Here is a 24,944-nt window from a genome sequence, read left to right on the forward strand (position 1 = left end):
CACGATTTCGGTTAAATCCACCCCTGCCGCGGTTGGAATTTCCACCGGCATAGTTTGCAGATTCCTTCTTTCCAGACTGTCCTCGGGTATGACCAGATGCTTCAGCACGTATCGTCGAAACTAGCTCCCTTGTGGTCAGCGGGACTGAAGTCCTTGCTGCAACCACTACCAATGCGTTAATCGTTGGTTTGAATATGTTTGGGATGGAAGCAATGATCGTGTTATTGAACATTTCCTCGGGAATGGTGATTTTCCGCGCCTCCAAACTGTCCCTGATTTCCAACAATTTATCCAAATGCTCATTAACCTTTGATGGTTCATGGCAGTGCATGGAATGAAGCTGTTGTTGTAAGTGCGCTTCAGTGAGAGCACTTTTCGAATCAAAATCACTCAGCAGATTTTTCCATAGATCAAACACGTTTTCGTAATTCTTGTATCGCCTATAGATCTGGTCTGATAGGCGGCCCACAATGGCATTTAATAAATTTCCATCGTCATCTTTCTTGGCTTCCCATGCTTCAGTGTTATCTTTTGGATTAGATGTGAGGTGATCTGAAAATCCAATTGATCGGGTGGCTAGCTCCACTCGATTCTTCCACGTGTCCCAGTTAGATCCATCACTTTTAAGCGTAGATACCTTGTCAAAGGCTTTGAATACTTTAGACATATTGTCGTCGTCGTCGTCACTTTCTGGATCTGATACTTCTGCTCCTGGATCTGGGTCTTCCGGATCTGGTGGAGGTGGTGAAGATCTTGGTAGTGAAGATATTGGTGATGAGGGTCGATCTAGTACTGGGCTAGGTGGTGGTGGGAATACAGGATATTCTGGTTCTGGAGCTGGTGCTGCTTCTGGCGTACCCTCTGGTTTCTGGGATGATGATGATGCAACCTGCTCTGGGGGTGCTCCTTGTCCAAGTATAAGGTCTTCTTGCTTTCTGTCGATAAGTCTAGCAAAGCCGGGGATATAACCAGTTGTTATTTTGTCGTATCTATTCGGACAAGGTTGATCTTTGCAAACTCTGTATTTGTTGCCGTCGGGATCGTGGTACCGATCCTTGACGTCGTCTTTATCGAAGATATGCTCCCTATGAGCACAAGCTGCAGTTGGCTTGGTTGGACGGTTATCGGCTTTGCGAGGAGGGTTAGTCCTTAATGACATAAATCAATGTATGCACCGTATTTCTTGTTTATTTAGGTTAGGGCGGGGCCCATAACCTGTTAGAATATAATCACGTTATATTCAGCAGCAATGGCAGTAAGAGATAGAGTGCACACAGCACTGTAGTTGATCACACAGATCAGATGATGAAGGAGTAGAGAGAACTGCTTATTCGACAAGACGAATACTACAGGTTTATATACAAGTCCAAGGTAGACGATGTCATGTTACAGCTAAACATAGCGAGAGAGAAAGGAAGTACAATACGATGTATCCTACTGGTAGTCCTATAGTAATAGTACACGATGGTGGGATTGACGGTGAGACTGATAACACGATAGTGAGATAGTGGTTTGTAACAAGAGAACGATGTTCCATAGATGGTATGTGAGTCATCAAATGTTAACATTCAAACCCAATGTTAATAATGCACATGGATGACTTACACTCCATTCACTTTTTCTTCCAGTGCATCTTTAATTTCAGCTTGTAAATTCTGCCTGAATGAAAGTGTTCCTAGTCTTGCTTCCAAGTAAAGGTCAATATCCTGATTCAACTTGAAGTTATTATCCAATGATATCACTCTGCTGCCAGTGGTCTCTACATATTGAGGTTGATTTCGGCTTGTGATAACAACCCAAATATGACCAGAAATACCCTGTATGAGCTCAGATACAAGGGATTGATCTGTGCATTCATCCAGCGCATCAATGACAACACATATTTGGTGGTTTCTTTGTACAAAATCATTGACCATCTTTTTCAAAGTATCTTCCAAATCCAGATTACTTGGTTGTGCTTTTGGCCATGCCTTTTTGGACTGCTCATGTAAATCATTGAGTGAAGAGTGCACTCTACCATCTTGGAACCCCATTGAATACACCAGTGACAACAAAAATCCCTGATAACTGGATTTAGATCCAGTATTATTACGTACATCAAAGTAGTGATAAAAAACTTGACTTGGGGAATTTTTGCTGAGATTTTCAATTATGGTGGAACTATTTAAATTAGCAAGTAGTTAGTTGATTTTCAGTAACATTTTCCATAAGAACTGCTGACAACTTACAGTAGAACTGTCTTTCCTGATCCAGCTTGATACAAGGAAACATATCAAAATCATTATAAATAATCAAAAAGTCATCCCATATCATTGCTACCCACCTTTGCCTTGAATCCATAGAATTCCATGTTCCTCTCTCCATGCATTGTAAATTAGATGATCAAAGATCCATACCCCTGTTCCAGGTGTTCTCTTATTCAAAGCTGTAGTGTAATTGATGGAGGAGTTTGGGGCACTAAGCCATTCTTGAAGTTTTTTCTCTTCATCATTTGGAAGTATGTCTGAAGGGGAAAGAAATATTTTGAGCACTACATGCACCCTCTTATGCATTTGTTTGACTAACAGTTGATATCCCCTTCATATGCATTGAAGGTGCTGTTGCACACTGTGAAATTGTGTGCATTTGGGAATATAGCACTTGATTATGGTAAGAGATAAGATGCATTCTCAGTCAGTTGATGGGTTTTTGATAACAATGAGACAAACTCAAATTGGAGACGAACTTTGCACTTTGCCGGTTACTATAATATAATATAATGAAAAAACATCGGAAGCAACAGTCATGAAATGCATTGGGTTTACCTGAAATATGACATGGGCGCACTCATGTCAGGAGTCTTGTATTGAGTACAAAATGGAAAATGCTGGTGGTCAATTGAAAAAGATCTGGCTTATATATGTGGTCACAAGTTCCCAACTACTTGATTGATCCTACAGAATCCATGAAGGTGTGATGTCATGTAGACTCCACACATTTTTTCTGATATGACGTTCTACGTACACAAATATAGCTGCTGATCAAATACATTGTTGACATATCCTAGGATCGCAGAGTTTGGAAGGACTTGCAAATATTTCACATCATGATCATCTCAAAGACATACCTTCCACAACAGATATTTAGTATACATACATGGTAAATATTATAACCTAAACTAGTAATGCAAGTATGTTGAAACTTGATTTTGTTGGCTCCTCCTTACGCCTCCCCTGGCCAGATATCATCCGCAATCTCCCTCACCAACTTCAACTTATTCTCCATCCCTTGCATGTCAATCAAATTCCCCCCCTCATGACTTGCGAACCCACACTGCGGACTCACCCCCATCCTCCTCAACGCTTCCTCCCTAGTTTCTCCGTTCCCCTTGGCGATAATTTCCGCAGCCTCATACACCCGGCGCTTCATCTCCTCTTTGTCTTCGAGTTCCGGGAACTTGGACGTCACGACGCCGAGGATGACGGATTTGTTTTTGGGGAGGAAGGCGAGGGGCTCAAATCCGCCGGCACGGGGAGTGTCGTATTCGAGGTAGTAGGTGTGGATGTTGAGGGATTGGAAGAGCTTGGTGGCGATTCGGTCGTAGGAGCCTTCGCTGAAGTGGCGGGAGCCGACGAAGTTTCCTAGTGGGAAAAAAGTTATTGTGGTTAGGAGAAGGAGGAAATACTAGGAGGGTAAAAGCGTACCTCGACAGAGATGAACACCGAAATGCATGTCGGAAGGAGCTTTGGAGATACAGTCGTTGTATAGCTGGATATAAGCATCGAACATGTCATCGGCAGATGTGATATTCGTCTTGTCTTCTTCCCATCCCTTCAGCATCTTCTCCGAGCAGAAATCTAACAATGGAAAATAATGAATAACACGAAAAAAAGAAAGGAATCTCGGGAGAGGAATCCTAACTTACAAGCCAAATTCGGATCATCAAACTGCACATTCCTCAACCCAGCTTTATACAAAATATCCAACTCCACCTGATACGCTTTCGCAATATCCCCAAAATACTCTTTATCATCCACATACACATCCTTCGGGTACGCTTTCCCTTCCATATACCTCAAATGATACCAATTCGGCGCCGCCACCGTCAACTTGATGTCTCCCCACCTCTCCTCCGGCAAAATCGACTGCAGATACCTGACCTGCTCGACATACGTCGATTCGCCCGTATGCGAGATCTTCCCCGTGCACACCACGCTCTCGCCGGGAATCTGCACGTTCTCGATGAACGCAGCGATGTCCGGAGCGTATGCGCGGAAAATCTCGATCGGGGGGTCGTAGATCTCTTTCATACCGTTGAGGTTTGGGAAAAAGGAGCCCCAGAACATGTGTCGGGGGTATTCGCCGTCGGTGATGCACCGGAAGCCGAGTGTGAGTTGGGTTTGGACGATGGATTGGATGGCGGCTTTTTCGACTGGGGCGAGGGAGGATGGAGGGAGTTCGTTTTGGGTTATGGCGGCGCGGGTAGCGAGGAGGGTAGGAGGACGGAGGAGGGAACCGAGGTGTTCTGCGCGGAAAGGGGGTGACATGGTTTCCGTGAAGGGGGTGGTTACTATCGAAAGATGCTAGAGATTGGATGGTGGGTAGGTGGTTAGACTAGATGGGATATCAGAGATGAGATTGGGGGATAATTGGTGATGGAAGAGAAAAAAATTATCAGTTGATTTATTTATGTCGAAAGCGATTAATCGATCGAGAGAGACGACAGATTATCCGACCATCGGATTTTATGGGCTTGTACAGACCTTACCTTATGGACACTAATCCCTGTAGCCAATCCAGCTTCTACGTTGTATGATTGTATCCATTTTATTCATTTTTTCTCATCCATTCAGACTCAGTTTGACAGTAACAGCCTATCGCGCGCGTAAGGAGAGACGAAGCTGTGACCTATCAAATGCTTGAGGTTCTGGGTGGAGCCTACGGGTTTCGTTTCGTTCCAATTAACCGTTGAACCACGTTGGGCAAACAGCCGTCGCGCCTGTAAATCTCACCATTCATATCACCCACATGAGACCACACTTGACTGGACGACGGGACCTAATCAGGTCATCTGCGGTTGGTACGCCGACGGGACTTTGAAGTCTAGGGGCAGGCGCTGATTCGGAAATCCATCGACGGAATAACTGCTAATAATTGCAGCGTCTGCAATGCTATAGAGATAGTGAGACGTTTCGATTATGGTCCAGGTCCTTGGGGGTGCGACAATGTACGTGGTTTTGGTAAAGAGAAAGTATTTTAGTTTTGACATCAACGTGGGCCGCTCTACCGGGAACCCGGACCTGCGCGTACCGCATGAAAATCATTCGATTACAAGCAATCCCTCAACTTATATGTCCTGCCCTGTCCTGCTACGTCCTGCCCTGTCTGAAGCGTATTGGAAGACACTACTAGTGCCAAATTCAACCCCTACAACTCACAATCACGAAATCTGATTTGTTGACCCTGGGTGAAGCACTAAAGCGAAAGGTTTAAACCGCATACTTAAGGGGAATCGAAGGAAAGTCGATTCCCCACTCCTCCTTCAAGAACTGCTGGCCAGTCCTTGACACGTACACTCCAACGTCCAAACGCTCCAACGTACATTCCGAGTCACAAAAGCTTTACTGCTTCACCGCCAGTTTACCTTTATCACATTACACCGTTGATATCAGGCTCTGTAATGCATTTCTCCCCATTGCACCTCCTCCTAGGGCTTCTCGCCATCGTACATGCTGCGCCGCTCCCTGTGAGTGTCTGCAACAATGAAGAGCAAATATACTCATTACCTCTCTATATAGGCCACCAGCGACGGCAAACACCTGACCTTGATCACCCGAACCGACAGCTCCAAACCCCCCTTCCGCATCGTCGTCAAACCCCTCGGATCCACCAAACCCGCAAAACCTGACTCCACGATACCTTCCATCGTCAAGGGACGCATCGCTGCCCATCTCAATCACGGTAGAAAGGGAGCCCCACCCGAAAGTCAATTCCTCACCAAACCTCTTACGGTCGACGAGATAAAGTTTTTGCCTGATTCCGTATGGGACGCGACTATTCTGGTGAGGGTTGGGTCATTTGATTTCACGTGGTGGGATGCGCAGGCGCAGGGGTTTAAGTGGACGGAAGAGGCTGCTGGACGGGAGTTGGGGGTCGCTCATGATGACTCGGTTGAGAAAGGGGAATGGGAAGCCGGGGTACCTGTACTTTCAGGTCCAGGGGGGAAAAGCAAGGGGATATTACTACTGAAATAGCAGGGAAATCAAGGGTAGTTAGTGTAGGGTATGCTGTTTAGTTGAGGTATTTTGGAGGGAGGGTGGACACAGCTCCTGGTCAGAATCGATGATTTTGGGGTATAACTTGTTACGACACACAGTCTCAGAATATACATCCAGAATTAGTACTGGCAAAGGTGGCTGGAGTCTATCCTATTGCTCAATTAGTAGATACTATAATGGCCTGATGGTCTAGTAGCATGATTCTTCCTTTGGGTCTGAATGCTTCTGCATCATTGGAAGAGGTCCTGGGTTCAATTCCCAGTCAGGCCCTGTACATTTTCCACCTTTGAGTATTTTTCGACTACTACATACTTTCATTTGTTTTTTCGGCTCCCTTTGTCTTGTTTTTTTTCAACTAATTTTACTACCTTTGGGTCCCCTTTGTTTTTGCAGGATAACACGTACACGAACCTGTGTAGAATATTCCATAAGTACCCTGGAAAAAACTCCATAGGTAGCAGCGTAGATTAGTGTTTTCACATATCATCATCAACAAGGAACAGAAACACCAGAAAAAAACCATAACGTGTACGATATAATAGCCGGCGCACAATGATATCCTCTGTTTCAATTAACCCAAAACACACTGATTCCACGGATGAGTATCCCACAGGAACGCAGAAACAAAGTAGAGGTGGCCACTGCTCCCCAGTCATCTCATTGATAATCCCAGCCACTACTCGTGCTCTCAAACATCCATCAGCTCAATCTAGCCAACCGTACCACACCCTTCACTGGATGGTGTTAGAATATAATCACGTTATATTCAGCAGCAATGGCAGTAAGAGATAGAGTGCACACAGCACTGTAGTTGATCACACAGATCAGACGATGAAGGAGTAGAGAGAACTACTTATTCGACAAGACGAATACTACAGGTTTATATACAAGTCCAAGGTAGACGATGTCATGTTACAGCTAAACATAGCGAGAGAGAAAGGAAGTACAATATGATGTATCCTACTGGTAGTCCTATAGTAATAGTACACGATGGTGGGATTGATAACATGACGGTGAGACTGATAACACGATAGTGAGATAGTGGTTTGTAATAAGAGAACGATGTTCCATAGATGGTATGTGAGTCATCAAATGTTAACACTCCCCCTCAAACCTTTGTTAGTCCCATGGACGCAGCAAAGTGTTTGGCCTTAAAAGATGGAAGCGCCTTTGTAAAGATGTCTGCAGTCATGTCCTCCGTTGACACGCCTAAATTTTGGCTAGACGTCTATGCTGTGAATTGTGACATTTTCACGTATAGATTTGTATCAAGAGGACTGTAATTGAGACCCAGATTGACAGTCAAAGTCGATACTGAATCAGTCTAATAAGTTGAAGGGACCATATACCCATACTACCACAAGTTGGTTAGTTTACCCATCCCCGATACTACCTACGGATAGCAGTCTACCTGTTTGTCAAGCAGGATTATACCAGACTCGGACTACATCCGAAGGATGACCATTCACGTATGACATACCAAGGGTATTCTTATTGGACCTTACACTGGCAGGAGTTTGGAAGAACTTACTCAAGTGACCATGAACCAAGGATTGACTCGAAATGACTTTCTAGAACTCAGGAATTATCAAATACTCCTTCTAGAACGAGATCATGCATTAATCTAAAAAGACTGCGATTTAGTCTAATAGACCAATCAAGTTGCATGGTTGAGGAAAATGACTAGAAGAACGATCGAAGTACTGCGAGGCTCCGAAGACATATCAAATGAATGTCAAAGAGTCCTGACGTAGAAAACATTGAAGAATGCAATTAAACGAATACAATGTGTAACTCCCTTGATAGAGTATAGGCACAATGGGTGTCTGTTGAAAGAGAGAAGCAATTAGTTTAATCCAGATGAATCAGATTGATAGGATTAGAATCGAGGAGAGCTGATTTGCCTCCGGACGAGATGACAAACGATCGAAGTAAGTGTTGAACCGCAATGACAGTTGAACACCATTCGAGTCATTCTCTAAAAGCAATTAAATTAAATGAATATTGAAGTACCTACCTATGTTTGGAGGTATACTAGAATCTTGGAACCAATATGGACCAAATAAGGACATGTAGATTCGAATTAAATGGTATCTGACTGAGTGTAGAAGTTTCCTTGCGGTTCCGAACGTTTATTGTATTAAATTAATTGTACTATGCGACTCTATATTCTGTATGTATAAATAGCGATCCGATGTATCTGGAATAGGGAGGGATTTTGGGACGACGTTGCAGTGCTAATCCGTAAAAAGGAAAGACACACTCCCGCCAGACTGAAACCTCTTCGCTAGCAGCCATTCGGGCCCGGCACTTGTGAGTATAGGAACGTCGTGTTCTGCTCCTTGTGACTGCGAGAAGTCTATCCAGTTGTTGGGTATTCTTCGAACTTAGGATCAGTCGTTGGTCTTAAGGGCAAATCACGCTGTGTGGTTGTGCCAGCACATAGTTCTAGCCCTCCGTAGGGGTCTGTGTGTTTCGGTTTTAATTTACTTTGATTCAAACCCCCAATTCTTGATATACCCAAATCAATACAAACCAAAGCACAAATCGTGCTGAATCTACCTTGATCAAAGGAATATATCGAATCCTTAGAACGATTCAAATTGGTTAATCAAAGCTTCGTACTTAGCTCTCAAAGCTTTGCGGAACCTTTGCCAACGCTACCCCTTGCTATTAAATAAATTTGATAGCAGTGAACTCGCATATTGTGTATTAGATTGGTTGGTTGGAGTGCCCATTAGATTCCTTCCTTTCTCTTTCACACAAAAACGAGGCAAGCTCGTTATCTGGAGCCCACCGCGAGGGGTGGTTTTGAAGCTACAATTAGCTTGATAAATTAAATTGAACGTTTGTTTGGATTATATTCGATTATTTGGTAGAAGTGTGTTGATCTTTGTGATACCATTTCTGTGAACTGTCAACATTAGTTCATCAGGAAAACCGCGTACTTCGAAGAATTCGGAGAAAGCAGGAGTTTTGACACCGGAAGAATATCGTAAAGCAGGAGTTGTATTTGGGAGATCTACGTTCGGCACATCAGCTCGAACATCCCTATTAAATCCTACGAGCGAATCCAGTCGTCCGTCCTCTTCTCAAATACCGACAGAAGAATCGCGTGAAAGTTCTGTTTCTAGAGGAACAGGATCATCTATATCTCGAGGAAGACTTACATCTTTGCCGAGGAATTTGAAGAAATCTAATCTCGATCCGAAAAGAAAGAGAAAAGAAATTAATCCGATTGATATTGAAGAAGATATAATTGAATTGATTGCTCCAGAGTCAATTTCAACATCTTCTACGTCAATTGAATCAACTAGATTGATAGATACGTTACATCAGACTATCTCTCAAACAAGTAATACGATTGAAACAGTCAAAATGACTACCAATAATTATGGAATGCCTGCGTTGTCAGCTGAAGCTAAGGCTGAGATTGATAAAGCCAGTGCGAAACTTCCAAGAAAGTATAAGACAGCACCATTATTCGATATAACTGATCCAAGTCAAATGATACCATGGTTCGAAGCTACTGAAAGCATATTTGAACATGGAGGAATTACATCTGACGAGGCTAAAGTGAGATTAGCTTTAGAATGGACGTCTTATAAAACGAGACAAGCATTAAGAGTCTTTGATTCGGTGAAGAAACCGAATTGGGATCAATTTAAAAAGGATCTAAAGAATATGTTTCCGCAATCTGTAGGAGACGAAAGAGGATCTAGATTATTGCTTGAACAATTGGTCCATCAATTTAATCCAATTGATGCAGGTGAACAGGAGAAGATGAGAATCTTCAGACTCCTCTTCGATGCTGAAATGAAAAAGCTGATGGATGAACCGAAAATGATCACAAATAGTGATGCAGTAAGATTGTTCTTGGCACCTATGACTCCCGAAGTAAGGAGATGCGTGTTAGAAACAGTTGTGAAAGATGTATCAGTTACTTCGATGTCAGATAGACGAAAGGAAGACCCTTTCAAGATTGACGAAGTAATGAATGCGGCCGAGAAGTATATGATTGGGAGTTCATTTGATAACTACTATCAAACACTTTCCATTGCTTCATCGAGCCCACCAATTAATGACCCTAATTCATTTAGTAGGGGACACATTAATTTACCGTTTGCTGCAGATGTTCCCAAGACAGATAGGAACTATCTTCAAGCATTGAAACCCAAAGTAGAAGACGAATTTAAGGATCTTCTGGGAATTAAATTAGAAAGTCTGATTCCAAGGGAATTGACGGAGGAACAACAGCAGATGGTTGCATTGAATAAAGACCTCATGGAGGCAAACATGAAAGAAATTAGAGCTGTGAAGTCATTACAGTTGCACTTCAAAGAAGGAGCAGACATTATGACACAGTTAACAGCAGTAATGGCACAGATGGCCAAAGAAAATGCTAAAGGAATGATTAATCCGATACCACCGAGTGGTCCCTCGAATCAATCTAATAGATTTGAAAGAAATACGACACCGAGAAGTTCGAATGGAACCCAGTGGGCATGTTTCTTGTGCAAGTCGACAGATCATTTTATGAATGAATGTCCACACTTGCTGGAATTTACGAAAAGAGGTTGGATGATGCCTGAAGGAGGTGACTCGAAGCGTTACAAATTAAGAGACAACGCTAGAATGCCTCGAGACGATCCAAATGTACCTCGTTACAAGAAAATTGAACAAATGGCGAAAGACTTAGGATGGGATCGTGCTGAATCCTATTTTGCAAACATGGAAGATGACGAAGATGATAAAGTCATGGATCAGCAGATGAATCCTAACGTCAATCTAGCTGTTTGGATGACAAGAATAGAGGAACTATCAGATAGACTTGGGAATTTGGAAGCACACCGAGAAGATGATGTCCGTGTGTTCAACCAAGATAGTTCAAATGGAAAAAAATAAGTACTCCAATGAAGGAGCAGGATCGGTCCATGAGAACTTTAAGATCCAATGCTGTAGCTCCGGAGGAAAGTGAGAAAGCAAAACGAAATCAATTTAATGAAAATACGAAAAGATTAGTATTTGATGGGGTGCATATACCCAAGAAACCAGGTTTAATACCAGGGAAATTGGTTGAAACGACCAATGGAAATCAGAAAACAGTGAGATTTGAGGCTCCAAAGTCTATAGATCGGCCTTTGAAGAAGCCTTCAGTCACGATTGAAGATGTTAATGAATCTGATGACGAGGATGCTATTAAATTAATTCCTTCGTCGAGACCCATGAATCAAATTAATAGCGAACATAGACGGTATGATCATGTTCAACCTAGGATGTATCGTCCTATTCAAATTAATACACCTACGAAGGTACCAAGAGACCAGACGAATCAAATTGATAGTCATGGATATACTCCAGCCTATAAAATTAGGAATGAAGTCTCGAGACCAGGTGTAGAAGAAGATATAGCAAAGAAGATATTCAATGCTAAAGTTGATTTGAGTACCGAAGAATTAGCAGCTTTATCACCTGCTATCAGAAAGATTATTATGTGCAAGATACGCAATAGGAGAGTCCGTCCAAGGACTAAAACGAATAACTACGTATCAACTTTATCCGAAGATGGAGAAACTGAAATTTTGGACGATCCATCTGTCATAAAGTACGCAGCCCCTATCATTTTCCTTTTCTCACCGTCTCGACGCCTTTACTTGTACGATACATCATCCCATCACTGTCAAACCCCCATCGATTACTGATCCATCGATTACTGATCCACCTGACCCATCTTCTCCTTCTATTGGCTTCCGCCACCTTCCTTGTTCCTAAACTGTACAGTATTACATCGTTGTTTCTCGCAGACCGGATTATGTATATATAGCCAACCCTCCACAGCCTGGTCCCTTATCTTGACCTCTCTGTCATTATCTGGGACCAGGTATGTGCTTACTTATTATTACCTATGACTACGATACTCAATATATCTCTGTCATTATCTGGGACCAGCCTGCCGCCGTTCTGCTTAGTCGCTCCGCCTTGTTGCCTTGTCCAGTTGCTCCGCCTCACCGTTCTGCTTAGTCGCTCCGCTTTCCCGCTCCGTTAGTCACTTCGCCTCTGCCGCTTCGTGACACCATCTAGGGTACAGATGATTGATACATGCATTAGAATTGAGGATCTTTGGCAGGATCAGGCGGATATGTTTGAAGTCCTGACTGAAAGTCGTAATGACATTCCGGTGGGATCTATAGTGCAGAAAGACATTGTGGAAAGTTTTCTACGAGACCTTTCCATTGATGATGAACGAAGGAACATTGCCATAGTTGCCAATCAGAGCGTGGCATATGAAGACCATAGTGATCATCCAGTGGTAGTAGCGAATCAATCAAATGGATTACGTGCTGTTACTCCTGAAATCAATAATAAAGATGAAGAGATTGAAAGTGTATTGGACCAAGGTTCACAGATTGTTGTGATAGACCGATTGATAGCTATAGGTCTAGGAATTACTTGGGATCCAGAATTCACGATCAGAATGCAAGATGCAAGTGGAAAATTAAACCAAACTCTTGGTTTAGCAAGAAATATTCCATTTAAATTTGGTGAAGTTACGGTGTACTTACAACTACACGTACAGAATAAAGCACCATTTCAAGTGTTATTAGGGAGACCTTTTGACGTCTTGGTGGAAAGTGAAATTAAGACCTTTGGAAACGGAGATTCCGAGATAACAATCAGCGATCCGAACTCACACAAGAGGGTTACTGTAGGTACCTATCCTCGTGGCCAGAAAGGTCGAAACATTCAAATTAATACCTCACGATATAATGAACCAAAGAATGTTACACCTGATAATGAAAAATCGACAGGTGAAAATGATTTAAAGGGAAATTTTCATTCCTCGATGAGTTGAGTAGCGACCAAGGAGAGGATGAATACGCTATAAGCTTCCACTTTGATGAAAAGCAAAACATCGTATTAGATGGATACAAACGATGTGAACAAGAAACGTTCTCTAAGAAGGAACTTTCTGAAGCATATGTTCTTGCATCTAGGGAACATTTGAAGTCTCAAGATGATCAAGCTGAAGAAATAATCGATTGTTACCTTAATCAAAAGACGATTGGGGATAAACAAGTATTCTGTGTATGGAGAGACGGTGTTTTAAGCGAATTTGACGATCAATTGAATAATGACCAATTCAATTTAAATCCTATAAAGTTGTTCTTCCTTCAAAATGGAAGGATCAAGCCTAAACCCGTACGAAAGAAAGTTCAGAAGAGGCGATTTGTTGAAACTATACTACAAAATTTTAGTTTGGGGGAGAATTGCAATAAATCTGAATCCACAGAGACCGCACAGAATCAATGTAATAACGAAAATACCTCTAAAACGAACAGAGATGATAATTGGAATAAACCTAAAAACTCTCAAAGAACTAGGAAGAGAATGGCTCGATATGAAGTACTCAAAAGAGGGACTGAATCGTTCCAAAGATCCCAACCGGGTTTTGAGAAAGTAAGATATGAGTCGAGGCAACGAAAGAAAGGAAAAGCCCAGGACTCGAAGGACAGGAAGGAGAATGTTCAGCCAGACTTAGTGAATGAACCTCCAACAAACAAACTTGAAGAACGTATTAAATTGAATCAGCAGGATAGATCTCCTATCAATTTAATAGATGAAACGAATAAACAAGTAGATAATGAAGCCATAGGAGTCGAGAAACCAATCAACTTGAATACAGAAGAAGTGTTTACGAAGTATAAACCAGTTGATAAGAAGGTTAACCCTATAAAGGCAACGTTACCAGATGAATTTCGAATTGAAAGACACATTCATGGTGATCCGTTATTGGAACTACCTGAATTGTCGAAACATCCTAAACCGTTTGTTCCTACGGGAAGATATACGGAAGAAAGGAAAGAGATTATAGACAAGAATCATCCTGAAGGATTTTTGTGGGAACAAGAAAGAGATCTTATGCACGAAATGATGTGTAAACAGGAAGCAGGTTTTGCTTGGGAACCAAGTGAAGCTGGGACCTTTAAAAATGAATTCTTTCCACCTGTGAAAGTACCTGTAATTCCACATGAACCGTGGGTTGAAAGGAATATACCTATTCCGCCAGGTATCTTCGAGGATGTGTGCAAAATAATTAAAAGTAAAATTGACTCAGGAATATACGAACCATCGAATGCTAGTTATCGTTCGAAATGGTTCTGTGTCATTAAGAAAGATGGCAAGAGTCTACGATTAGTACATAGTTTGGAACCTTTGAATAAGGTTACCATCCAACACTCAGGTGTACCTCCTGCAACTGCAGATCTAGCAAGATCCTTCAGTGGAAGATCTTGTGGAGGAACCTTAGATTTATATGTTGGATATGATGAACGAGAATTAGATCAATTGTCTAGAGACATGACGACGTTTCAAACGCCGTATGGACCACATAGGTTAGTAAAACTACCTATGGGGTGGACGAATTCTGTACCTATATTTCACGATGATGTGACATATATTCTACGAGATGAAATACCACACGTAACAATTCCTTACATTGATGATGTACCTGTAAAGGGACCATCAACTCGATATGAATTACCAGAAGGAGGTTACGAAACTATTCCAGAAAATCCTGGAATTAGACGATTTGTTTGGGAACACTTCCAAAACATGAATAGAGTAATACAACGAATGAAATATGCAGGTGGACCTTCAGTGGAACCAAAGCATTTCTTTGTTGTGAGGAAACAATTGTCGTAGGACATAGATGTACCTATGAAGGCAGTATGCCCGAAGAACATATTGCTCAAGTAGTCCTAGAATGGCCTTCATGTCGTGATAAGACTGAGGTTCGAGCATTCTTAGGAACTGCAAGTCAATTGAGAATGTTCATTGCGAACTTTGCTAAGAAAGCAGCTCCTTTGACTAAGTTGACAAGTAACGTTCCATTTGAATGGAATGAAAAATGTGACAAAGCAATGGACGAATTAAAGGATGGAATCCGAGACTGTCCAGCTTTGCGACCAATTAATTTTGATTGGGATGTTTACTTAGCGGTGGATACCTCTTACAAAGCTGTGGGATGGTATATCTATCAAATTGATCCGACTGAAAAGAAGAAGTTCTTCAATTACTTTGGATCAATGACTTTGAATGAACGTGAAGCACGATTCTCGCAATCTAAGAGAGAATTGTATGGCTTAAAATTAGCATTGGAAGCTAGTTATTATCATGTCTATGGATGTAGACGTTTAACAGTTGAAACCGATGCAAGTTATATTAAAGGCATGTTAGACAATCCTAGTTGTGGTCCTAATGCAACTATAAACCGTTGGATTGAGCATGTACGAAACTATCACTTTACATTAATCCATGTAAAAGGTGCAACCCATGGTCCTGATGGATTATCACGAATCACACCTGGTGGATGGCAAACAAAACGTCCAGAAGTAAATCCAGAAGATTACGTTGATGAGGATGGTGGGGAACCAATTAATTTTATTATGGGAGATGGGGAAACGGAAGAGCCGTATCAATTTGATGACTTCAAAGATCAAATTGACCCTAGAAGTGGTTACTTATACGAAACAGCTCAAGAAGCTGATGATATTGAATTAGATGTACAAGAAGCTCTAGATGAAGAGCGCAGCTACGAGATTCGTAGGAACCACATGTTAGAATCCAAAGACGCAACATGTGAAGTCTTCAGTAGGAATTTGTTCCCTACTTTTGACAAAGAATTTGTACAAAATAATCCGTACCCAGAAGCACATAGATCTTCTGAGGGTAATAGATTAGACGAATTAATTCCTTTGATTGGGAAGTACTTGTCGAACCCATCAGATGAATCCCTGGGTGAAATGTCAAAAGATGAACGGATTAAAGTTATTAGATTGATTAAGAAGTTTCAAGTGGACGACCAAGGAAGGTTGTACCATAGAAATACTGATCAACCTGATCAACCACAATTAGTGGTGGAAAAAGAAAAGCGTATGCACATGTTGAATAGTGCACATGATTGTTTAGGACATAAAGGAGTCTTTGCAACAAATGATTTCTTGCAGAAACGATTCTGGTGGCCTGACATATATAAAGACGTGGAATGGTATGTGAAATCATGTAAGGAGTGTCAAAATAGACAGATGAAGCTGTTGAAAGCACCTCCTACTTTGATGCATACACCTTCATTGTTTCAGAAGGTACATGTCGATACAATGATAATGTCGATTCCATCTAAGGGATGTAAATACATCATCCATGGAAGGGATTCACTGTCTTCGTGGTCGGAGGCCCGGGCAGTAAAACATGAGAATGCTAGAACTTTAGGAGAATGGTTCTTTGACGATATAATTTGTCGTTGGGGATGTCCTGAAGAAGTGGTGACCGATAATGCAGGTCAAATGAAAAACATGCTAGCTTGGTTAGAAGAGAAGTATGGAATTAAAGGAATAAGAATTTCCGCCTACAACTCTCAAGCTAATGGAAAGATTGAAAGAGCGCATTTGGACATACGCCAGGCTTTAATTAAAGCAACTGGTGGAGATGTATCTAAATGGTTCTACTTTTTGAAAATGATACTATGGGCGGATAGAGTAACACCGAGACGTGGTCTAGGTTGTTCTCCATATTTCCTGGTAACAGGAGCTGAACCGTTGCTTCCCTTTGATATAGTGGAATCAACTTGGTTGGTGAATCCACCTAATAGAATCTTAACTAGAGATGAATTAATTGGATATCGTGCTCAAGCTCTGTCGAAACATAACTCATTCATTGAGAAAGTACGATGTAGAGTAGATGCAAATAAAATTGCAGAGCTACAAAGATTCGAACGAAAATATAGACATACAATTAAAGATTGGGATTTCAAACCAGGTCAATTGGTCCAGGTTAGGAATTCTGGAATTGAAAAGAGTTTGGATAGAAAGATGTATCCAAGATATAGAGGACCTATGGTCGTAATCAGACGAACTAAGGGTGGCTCTTATATTATTGCTGAAATGGATGGAACAGTACTCAAAGAGAAGGTCGGAGCCTTCAGAGTATTGCCGCATTTCACGCGAAATGAACCAATTGAATTGCCAAACAATATTCATGAACTTATCGACTTAACTGCCGAACAATTAGATTTAATGGTAGAAGACGAAGACGATTATTGGATGACACCAGAAAATGATTACATATTTGATGCCATACCGCATCTGAGACTATCAGATACTGACTCTGACGAACAACTCAGTGAGGGAGAGGATCAATAATTAGATTGAAACTCTGGTGATATACTGTTACAAACAAACATCATAAAATGAATGGCGATGGTAAGATGATGCATCTACTATACAGCTGTGATGGCGTAAAGACAGTAGGCATGGAATGAACGAATACAAATTGAAGAAACCATGTAAAGACAACGAATGCATCTAAATGATGATGTATTAATTTAAATGAATATCAATTAGATGGATTGCAGACCTAGGCAGATACGTGTCCTTTGTCTTCCATCATAGGAGTAACACCACGAGTGAATGGAGTAGTGGCTCGTTCGACGGTCTTAGGGACTGGAACAGCAATCTCTGTAGGAGTAACGATGGTGTCCTCAGAACCAGTAGTGGGAATACTCTGAGCAGTAGCGAAACTTGCGTCAGAAGCAGAAGAGTCTGAACCAGAATCTTGGCGACTTTTCAAGATGCTGCAAGCTTCGTCCGCAATTACCTTGGCAATACGTGCACGAGTTGCATAAGTCTTGACCAGGTTTGCGTTAAATTCGAATTCAGCTGCCTGAAAGTTGAGTGTAGCAGCAATGAATTTGGTACTTTGCGACTCAAGAGGAGCTGGTGGAGTATCGAGATTGGAAGATACGACTTGAGCAAGAGCATGATTGATATGCTTGCTATGGGTCACTAAATCACGAAATAAGAATCCATTTGAAACGGATTTGAATTAAATTGATTCACCTTTATCTTCAGCGAGGCACGACATACAGTTAGAAGAAACATGACTGTCAGCGTGACAATGAACCTTGCTGAGACGAGGAGAAACATCGTTCACAGCAGACTTTTCCTCCTTATTGGAACCTTTGTTGGAACCAGTGGTGGGATAGGGAGTGCTGCGACGATTCTACGACATGGAATGAGTCGTGGATACAGAACATGATAACATTCTAACTCACCTTGATAAAAGAGAGAGTAGGCTTCTGTTTGAAACTGCGTTCAGTTCCAGACACCAACTCGTCCTCGGAGGCTGAGTTCATCTAAACGAAATTGATAAATCAAATTAATTGAGATCAGATCTGAAGATTTACCTCGACATCAGAGTCGAAACGAACAGATCTAAGTTCCCGTTTGATGTCACGAGAGGAAGCAAATCTTGTTGATTTCTTCTTAGACTTCTTCACGAAACGAGAATTTTCGGAACGAGTAGAAGCCTCGTGATCCGAATGAACTGAACGAGCACGATCGAGGAGGCGATTCCTGACGAAAGTGTTCTGAAAAGACTATTAATGTAAATAGTCACGAATGAAATTGATACATACACGAGCATCATTGGCAAAAGCCATGAACTTGAGATGTTGCTCGAAGTGAGAATCACTAACGATGTCAGGAAATAGTTTGTGCCCGAGACACAAAGTATCGATAATGCTCTGACGAGCAGTCAAGTTAGAAATTTGTCTAACATGACTACGAAGTGTAACAGGCTTTTCCTGGTAATAAACGATTTAAATTAATACGTATCAATTAAAATTGAATGTAGAAAACATACCAAGAGATCATGAAGATACTCGGTAGACCGACGAAGGACAGAAATTGTCGCCTTGTCGGGACTGTTCGTCTTCTTGCCTTTGTACGAAGCAAGTAGCTGCTGCAAAGCACCCAAGTGGGGCTCAGCAACTCGAGCAATGTCAAGATCCTTCTTGTGGTGGATAGGCATGCTAGGATGAACGATAATAGATGTTGATGGAACTTTATATGGAATGAGAGCTCGACTGAGTTCGACTAATGCAAGTCGACTTGGAACGAATGGCATATTGATAGTCGTTTGGCCTGAACTTTTATACCGAAACAGTGAAATCAAGCTCCTGACCAAATTAGGACAACTGAGGACAGTTGGATTCTTTAGTTTGGGGGAGGAGGATATCGATTTGATTGAAAATTTACAAAATTTCAGTTAGACTAATAGTTTTGCAATTACATTGAATGGTATTGCGAACGCAGTGACCCAGAATTGATCAAAGCGATCATACAGAAGGACAAAATAAGCGGAATGAGTAAAGAAACTGCAATCAGAACCTGAAAGTGGAGTTGAGAATACCTTCCGACGTTGTTATGATCAATGGCGAACGGAGATCGACTTGAGCACTCAGGACAATGAAGACAGGAAAGTCTTGCGGTCCTGATCTCGCATGAAAAGTTCATGCCAGGATCCGGAATGGAGTTTTACTTTGAACCCCTATTCAAAGGTGGAACTCAGAATTGGTTCGATAATTCGCAAGCACTCATTCAGATTAAAACATGAATTGAGAATGAGCAAGAGCAGCTCCTCAATCAAAGTAAATGGGATAAACCAAGTACTTTGTCTAGAACTTAGGTTCACTCATTCAAATTAATATGAAAGTGAGCATAAAAGCTCATAAATTGATATGTACAAGATAGCAGTAAAGCTATCCACAACTAAAGCAATAGGTAAATGTACCTACAAGAAATACAAGAAAATACAAAAAAAAATATTAGACTAATAAATCTAATAAAGTGAAATGGTCTCGAGCGACCGGTGGTCCTGAAAAGGTCCATAGATGAGATATTGGGTTGAAAAACCCGGATGACATGACCGCGAGTGGTCAGCTATAATGAAATATGCAGGTTAAAAAACCCGTCCGTCCGTGTGTGCATAAGAAAAACAAAATTAAAATAATAAAAAGAAAACGACGCCACGACCCCAAGGAACCAGCCACGATTAGAGAGTCTGCGCTGGCTCTGCCCCCTTTTCAGGAGACAGAGCTGGCTCGGCCAGACTCTCGATTGCAGGAAGATCCAATTCCATTGGAATGGATCCCCCTACTTGACTGCTGGCACCCTCGTCCGCAGACCCCCTCTCGACTTCCTTGAGGCCTTCCAAAGCCTCGGTAGCAGAATCCGGAGGCGGGGAAGACTCGACCAGGTGTCCGTGTTCGTCGATATGTGCCGTTGATTCGCCGGAATGGATGCTGCGTAGCAGATCGATCCATTCCCCCGGAGTTCGATTGTCGAAGTCCAGTCCACTCAAATTGAATGGACTGGGCCAACGGAATAGAGTGGCCATAAGGGTCCACTCATTTAGACTAATCGCCCGACGATTGGGCTCGGCGGCCTTGAGTGCTTCCAGTACGACGATAGGGTCCTCTCCGGCATTCTGCAGATCCAAGACGGATCGCAAGAAGAGGTCCCGCGTGGAGTCGAAAAGAGACTCGAGCTGTTTCAATTGGTCGTTCAAGTCGATGGCTCGTCGTAATGAAATTGCTAGATCTAAATAAAATCAAATGAATTAAATTAAATAAATCAAATGAAATTGAATAAAAATGGACTTACTATGCGTACTGCTAGTAGAGGCCTTATGGAGCGCGTTGAGCGCGTCCATAGCCAGCTCCACATCCAAGGACCCCAAGCACTTCAAACTCCGTGAGGAGCAGGCTTGACATTTGTACCCGGGTAGTGGAGCCGAATTTGCTTCCAAATCCCCTCGAGCAAGCGCCGAAACGCAAGCTTGACTGGGAATGGAAGGCTATATAAAATAAAGCCATATTAGCAATTAAATTAAAATAAGAAATTGAAAAACAACTTACGTCGCGGATTACCCGGTTAACTTGCATCAAGTCCTGCATCGTGAAACGAGCGTTTTGAGTCTCCAAAATGGAGCCCAGCTCGACGAAGTCAGGATTGATTGTAAGAAGAGGGTTTTCTCGAGTTAAGGCAGCGCTATTCTATTAAATTAATATAGTTAGCATTTGGAATGAATCAAATTGAATAACAACGACTTACCCTGGCATGAGCAAATCTGGGAAAGGGTGTGAAGGCACCAGTTGACTGCTCAGGGAGCCGTAATCGTCCTTGAGAGTCCGCCAGAAGTACCGGTTGGAAGGTATTATCCGGGGAACGCTCAGGAACGGGCTTCACTGCAGCCTTAGACACTCGTTTGGGGACGGTCACCCGTTTAACGGGACGACGAGGCAGTGAAGCTACAATCGAATTAAATTAATAAAATGAGACGAAAAATGAAGAATAAAAATTCTACCAGATATGGAAGATGTCGTCTTGAGGCGTTTTGGAGGAGGGGCAATATCCTCATCCTCAGCCTCATCTTCAGACTCAACTTCATTGGAAGTTGAGCTCTCGTCAGTGACAACGATTTGTTGCGCTTTTCCTTTTGAGGCAATCGAAGTATTTTTCCTCGAACGAGGAGGGAGTCGAATCCTTTTGTAAGCCATACCAGCAGGAAGGGGACGATCAGCCTTAGAATCTTCAACTACCTTGACGGTAGTTTTGGATTTAGGCTCCCCTTTACCTATGGAAACCTTTGTAGACGAAGAGGCTACGGGAGCTGAGCCTGCGGAAGGGAACCCACTCAAGAGTTCGTTATCCGAGTCTTTTGAACGGGCGGAACGGGGAGAAGCAACTGAGTGAAAAGAATGGATAAATAAAACAAAAATCTATGAATTAAAGTTATAACTCACGAAACGAGGAGGCATCGGCCTTGAGGTTCTCTAACTCCCGATTCCTTCTAATTAATCGTGGAGGAGCTACGAGCGCTTTGGAAACAGAGGTTGAAGATTGGATCTCCAAGGGTGGTGAGGAAGTAGTGGCCTTCAGTGCAACCGCCGATGATTCTTTGCCACGTAATGAGGCAAAAACATCCAAATCCTTAGACGAAACCATACGCATCATTGCGCTTCCCTCACGAAAGCGTAAACAAAACGGAATTGGAATAGCAGGGAATCGTTCGAATTTGTGAACACCCTGTAAATTAAATTAAATGAGAATGAAGAGAATGTAATAGAAAAGGAACACTTACTTCAGCTGAAGAACGGTGCTCCAGTGGAACCCCCCATTGTTGCGTCAGGTTGTCACGAAGAAAAATTGGAAGATCAAGAGATAGGGATTCTGCCGACAATAAAACTTGCTCCGCGAATAAAGGGCAATTAGCCCGACCGATCCAGAAGTCCCGAATATAAACCTAGTGAAAACCATTAATATAAACAATGTAGGAGGGGTTTTCAGTTACGCACCAGAAATGGTGCAACCTCCTCAAAAACATTGTAAATCTCCGACTCTGTTGGAGGTGAATCATCTACCAAATCCTGCAAAGTTCGAACTGCCATTTGGGCAGAACAATACAGATCCAAGCCTGATGCTACTGACAAGGGGCGCAAAGTCTCGGAAGGAAAGCAAAATGGAAGTAAAGGGCGAGGATATGAAAAGGCCGGAAAGGAACCAGATCCATCGTAATCCGGGGAATGTTGAGAATCAAGCAAAGGGGGAGAATAATCTCCCGCCTGAAGGCGTTGGAAAACTGCGCTTTCGAAAAATAGAGGAAGTGTTGATTTAGATTGAATACCCGCCAGCATCACTTGGGCCTCCATTAGAGAGCATGGTAGACGCGTGGAAGAGGCCGAAGCTCGAGTTTGACTCGAGGTCGAAGCCATTTTGACGAACGAGATGAAAGAAAGGAATAAAGAGGGAAAACGGACTTCAACGAAAAATTTCATTGAACCCCGTGCCCCGAACCAAATAAGCGTACACACTGAATCAGTGCGTACGTCAGAGCAGTTTTCCGTGAAATGGAAGCTCGTTCTGTGACTAGATGATGAAAAGATTGTGAATTAGATTTTCGAAATGTGATATGAATACCGAAAAGGTATTCAATTCAAATTGAGCGCTAAACTGTTACGATTCGTAGCAGGCGTGTGAATAAATTGATAAGATGAGCGCTAGAAACCCATTTGAGGGCATCCAAATTGATTGGAGAGCACGGAGAAGTAGAGATCCAAACCCAGTGATTTACATTAAAAGGAGATATAGTCTTGTCGAATCAATCTAATAACAGATTGGGTATCCTTTCCCTATACAAAACTACGGATGACCGAGGACGGTCAAATTCTTTAGTTTGGGGGGGATGACACGCCTAAATTTTGGCTAGACGTCTATGCTGTGAATTGTGACATTTTCACGTATAGATTTGTATCAAGAGGACTGTAATTGAGACCCAGATTGACAGTCAAAGTCGATACTGAATCAGTCTAATAAGTTGAAGGGACCATATACCCATACTACCACAAGTTGGTTAGTTTACCCATCCCCGATACTACCTACGGATAGCAGTCTACCTGTTTGTCAAGCAGGATTATACCAGACTCGGACTACATCCGAAGGATGACCATTCATGTATGACATACCAAGGGTATTCTTATTGGACCTTACACTGGCAGGAGTTTGGAAGAACTTACTCAAGTGACCATGAACCGAGGATTGACTCGAAATGACTTTCTAGAACTCAGGAATTATCAAATACTCCTTCTAGAACGAGATCATGCATTAATCTAAAAAGACTGCGATTTAGTCTAATAGACCAATCAAGTTGCATGGTTGAGGAAAATGACTAGAAGAACGATCGAAGTACTGCGAGGCTCCGAAGACATATCAAATGAATGTCAAAGAGTCCTGACGTAGAAAACATTGAAGAATGCAATTAAACGAATACAATGTGTAACTCCCTTGATAGAGTATAGGCACAATGGGTGTCTGTTGAAAGAGAGAAGCAATTAGTTTAATCCAGATGAATCAGATTGATAGGATTAGAATCGAGGAGAGCTGATTTGCCTCCGGACGAGATGACAAACGATCGAAGTAAGTGTTGAACCGCAATGACAGTTGAACACCATTCGAGTCATTCTCTAAAAGCAATTAAATTAAATGAATATTGAAGTACCTACCTATGTTTGGAGGTATACTAGAATCTTGGAACCAATATGGACCAAATAAGGACATGTAGATTTGAATTAAATGGTATCTGACTGAGTGTAGAAGTTTCCTTGCGGTTCCGAACGTTTATTGTATTAAATTAATTGTACTATGCGACTCTATATTCTGTATGTATAAATAGCGATCCGATGTATCTGGAATAGGGAGGGATTTTGGGACGACGTTGCAGTGCTAATCCGTAAAAAGGAAAGACACACTCCCGCCAGACTGAAACCTCTTCGCTAGCAGCCATTCGGGCCCGGCACTTGTGAGTATAGGAACGTCGTGTTCTTGTCATGAAGTATGTAGCCCCTATCATTTTCCTTTTCTCACCGTCTCGACGCCCTTACTTGTACGATTACATCACTGTCAAATCCCATCGATTACTGACCCACCTGATCCCCATCATCGATTACTGATCCACCTGTTACCCTTCTCCTTCTACTGGCTTCCGCCACCTTCCTTGTTCCTAAACTGTACAGTATTACATCGTCATTTCTCGCAGATCGGATTATGTATATAAAGCCAACCCCTCACAGCCTGGTCCCTCATCTTGACCTCTCTGTCATTATCTGGGACCAGGTATGTGCTTACTTATTGTTACCTATGACTACGATACTCAATATATCTCTGTCATTATCTGGGACCAGTTTGCCTCCGCTCCGCTTAGTCGCTCCGCCTCACCACCTTGCTTAGTCGCTCCGCCTCATCGCCTTGCTTAGTCACTCCGCCTCATCGCCTTGCTTAGTCACTCCGCCTC

The 24,944-nt window shown here is 42.3% G+C and overlaps 3 protein-coding genes and 1 non-coding gene across 4 annotated transcripts; 2 read left to right on the plus strand and 2 right to left on the minus strand.

Annotated features, from left to right (window-relative positions):
* Positions 1-1,759: 1,759 nt before the first annotated feature.
* Positions 1,760-2,795, minus strand: C8R40DRAFT_1073803 (uncharacterized protein; the record flags this gene model as incomplete). Its single annotated transcript, XM_046226632.1, has 7 exons — positions 1,760-1,846; positions 1,914-2,060; positions 2,097-2,160; positions 2,229-2,253; positions 2,324-2,503; positions 2,566-2,607; positions 2,726-2,795. The coding sequence occupies 7 exons, from the start codon at positions 2,793-2,795 to the stop codon at positions 1,760-1,762; spliced, it is 615 nt and encodes a 204-aa protein (XP_046080946.1).
* Positions 2,796-3,086: 291 nt separating this feature from the next.
* Positions 3,087-4,928, minus strand: C8R40DRAFT_716223 (uncharacterized protein). Its single transcript, XM_046235966.1, has 4 exons — positions 4,748-4,928; positions 3,905-4,593; positions 3,684-3,836; positions 3,087-3,620 (listed from the first exon to the last, which is right to left on the minus strand). Exons 2-4 carry the CDS (start codon positions 4,524-4,526, stop codon positions 3,202-3,204), a joined length of 1,194 nt encoding a protein of 397 aa, XP_046080947.1. The 5' UTR covers positions 4,527-4,593; positions 4,748-4,928; the 3' UTR covers positions 3,087-3,201.
* Positions 4,929-5,546: 618 nt separating this feature from the next.
* C8R40DRAFT_716208 (uncharacterized protein) lies at positions 5,547-6,452 on the plus strand. The gene is made up of 2 exons (XM_046235965.1): positions 5,547-5,725; positions 5,778-6,452. Exons 1-2 carry the CDS (start codon positions 5,660-5,662, stop codon positions 6,231-6,233), a joined length of 522 nt encoding a protein of 173 aa, XP_046080948.1. The 5' UTR covers positions 5,547-5,659; the 3' UTR covers positions 6,234-6,452.
* C8R40DRAFT_t256 lies at positions 6,436-6,527 on the plus strand. The gene has a single exon. It is a non-coding gene; the product is annotated as a tRNA-Pro (tRNA).
* The last annotated feature ends 18,417 nt before the right edge of the window (positions 6,528-24,944 follow it).

Source organism: Lentinula edodes (assembly GCF_021015755.1).
Source record: "Lentinula edodes strain Le(Bin) 0899 ss11 chromosome Unknown C8R40scaffold_51, whole genome shotgun sequence".
NCBI classification, from domain to species: domain Eukaryota; kingdom Fungi; phylum Basidiomycota; class Agaricomycetes; order Agaricales; family Omphalotaceae; genus Lentinula; species Lentinula edodes.

Excerpts from the sequence above, each read along its gene's own strand:
- C8R40DRAFT_716223 (XM_046235966.1), bottom strand. The coding sequence starts at position 4,526 with ATGTCACCCCCTTTCCGCGCAGAACACCTCGGTTCCCTCCTCCGTCCT. Across the intron at positions 3,837-3,904 it reads TGATGATCCGAATTTGGCTT|ATTTCTGCTCGGAGAAGATG; the intron begins GTAAGTTAGGAT and ends TTCCATTGTTAG. Across the intron at positions 3,621-3,683 it reads CGGTGTTCATCTCTGTCGAG|GAAACTTCGTCGGCTCCCGC; the intron begins GTACGCTTTTAC and ends TTTTCCCACTAG.
- C8R40DRAFT_716208 (XM_046235965.1), top strand. The coding sequence starts at position 5,660 with ATGCATTTCTCCCCATTGCACCTCCTCCTAGGGCTTCTCGCCATCGTA. Across the intron at positions 5,726-5,777 it reads TACATGCTGCGCCGCTCCCT|GCCACCAGCGACGGCAAACA; the intron begins GTGAGTGTCTGC and ends CTCTCTATATAG.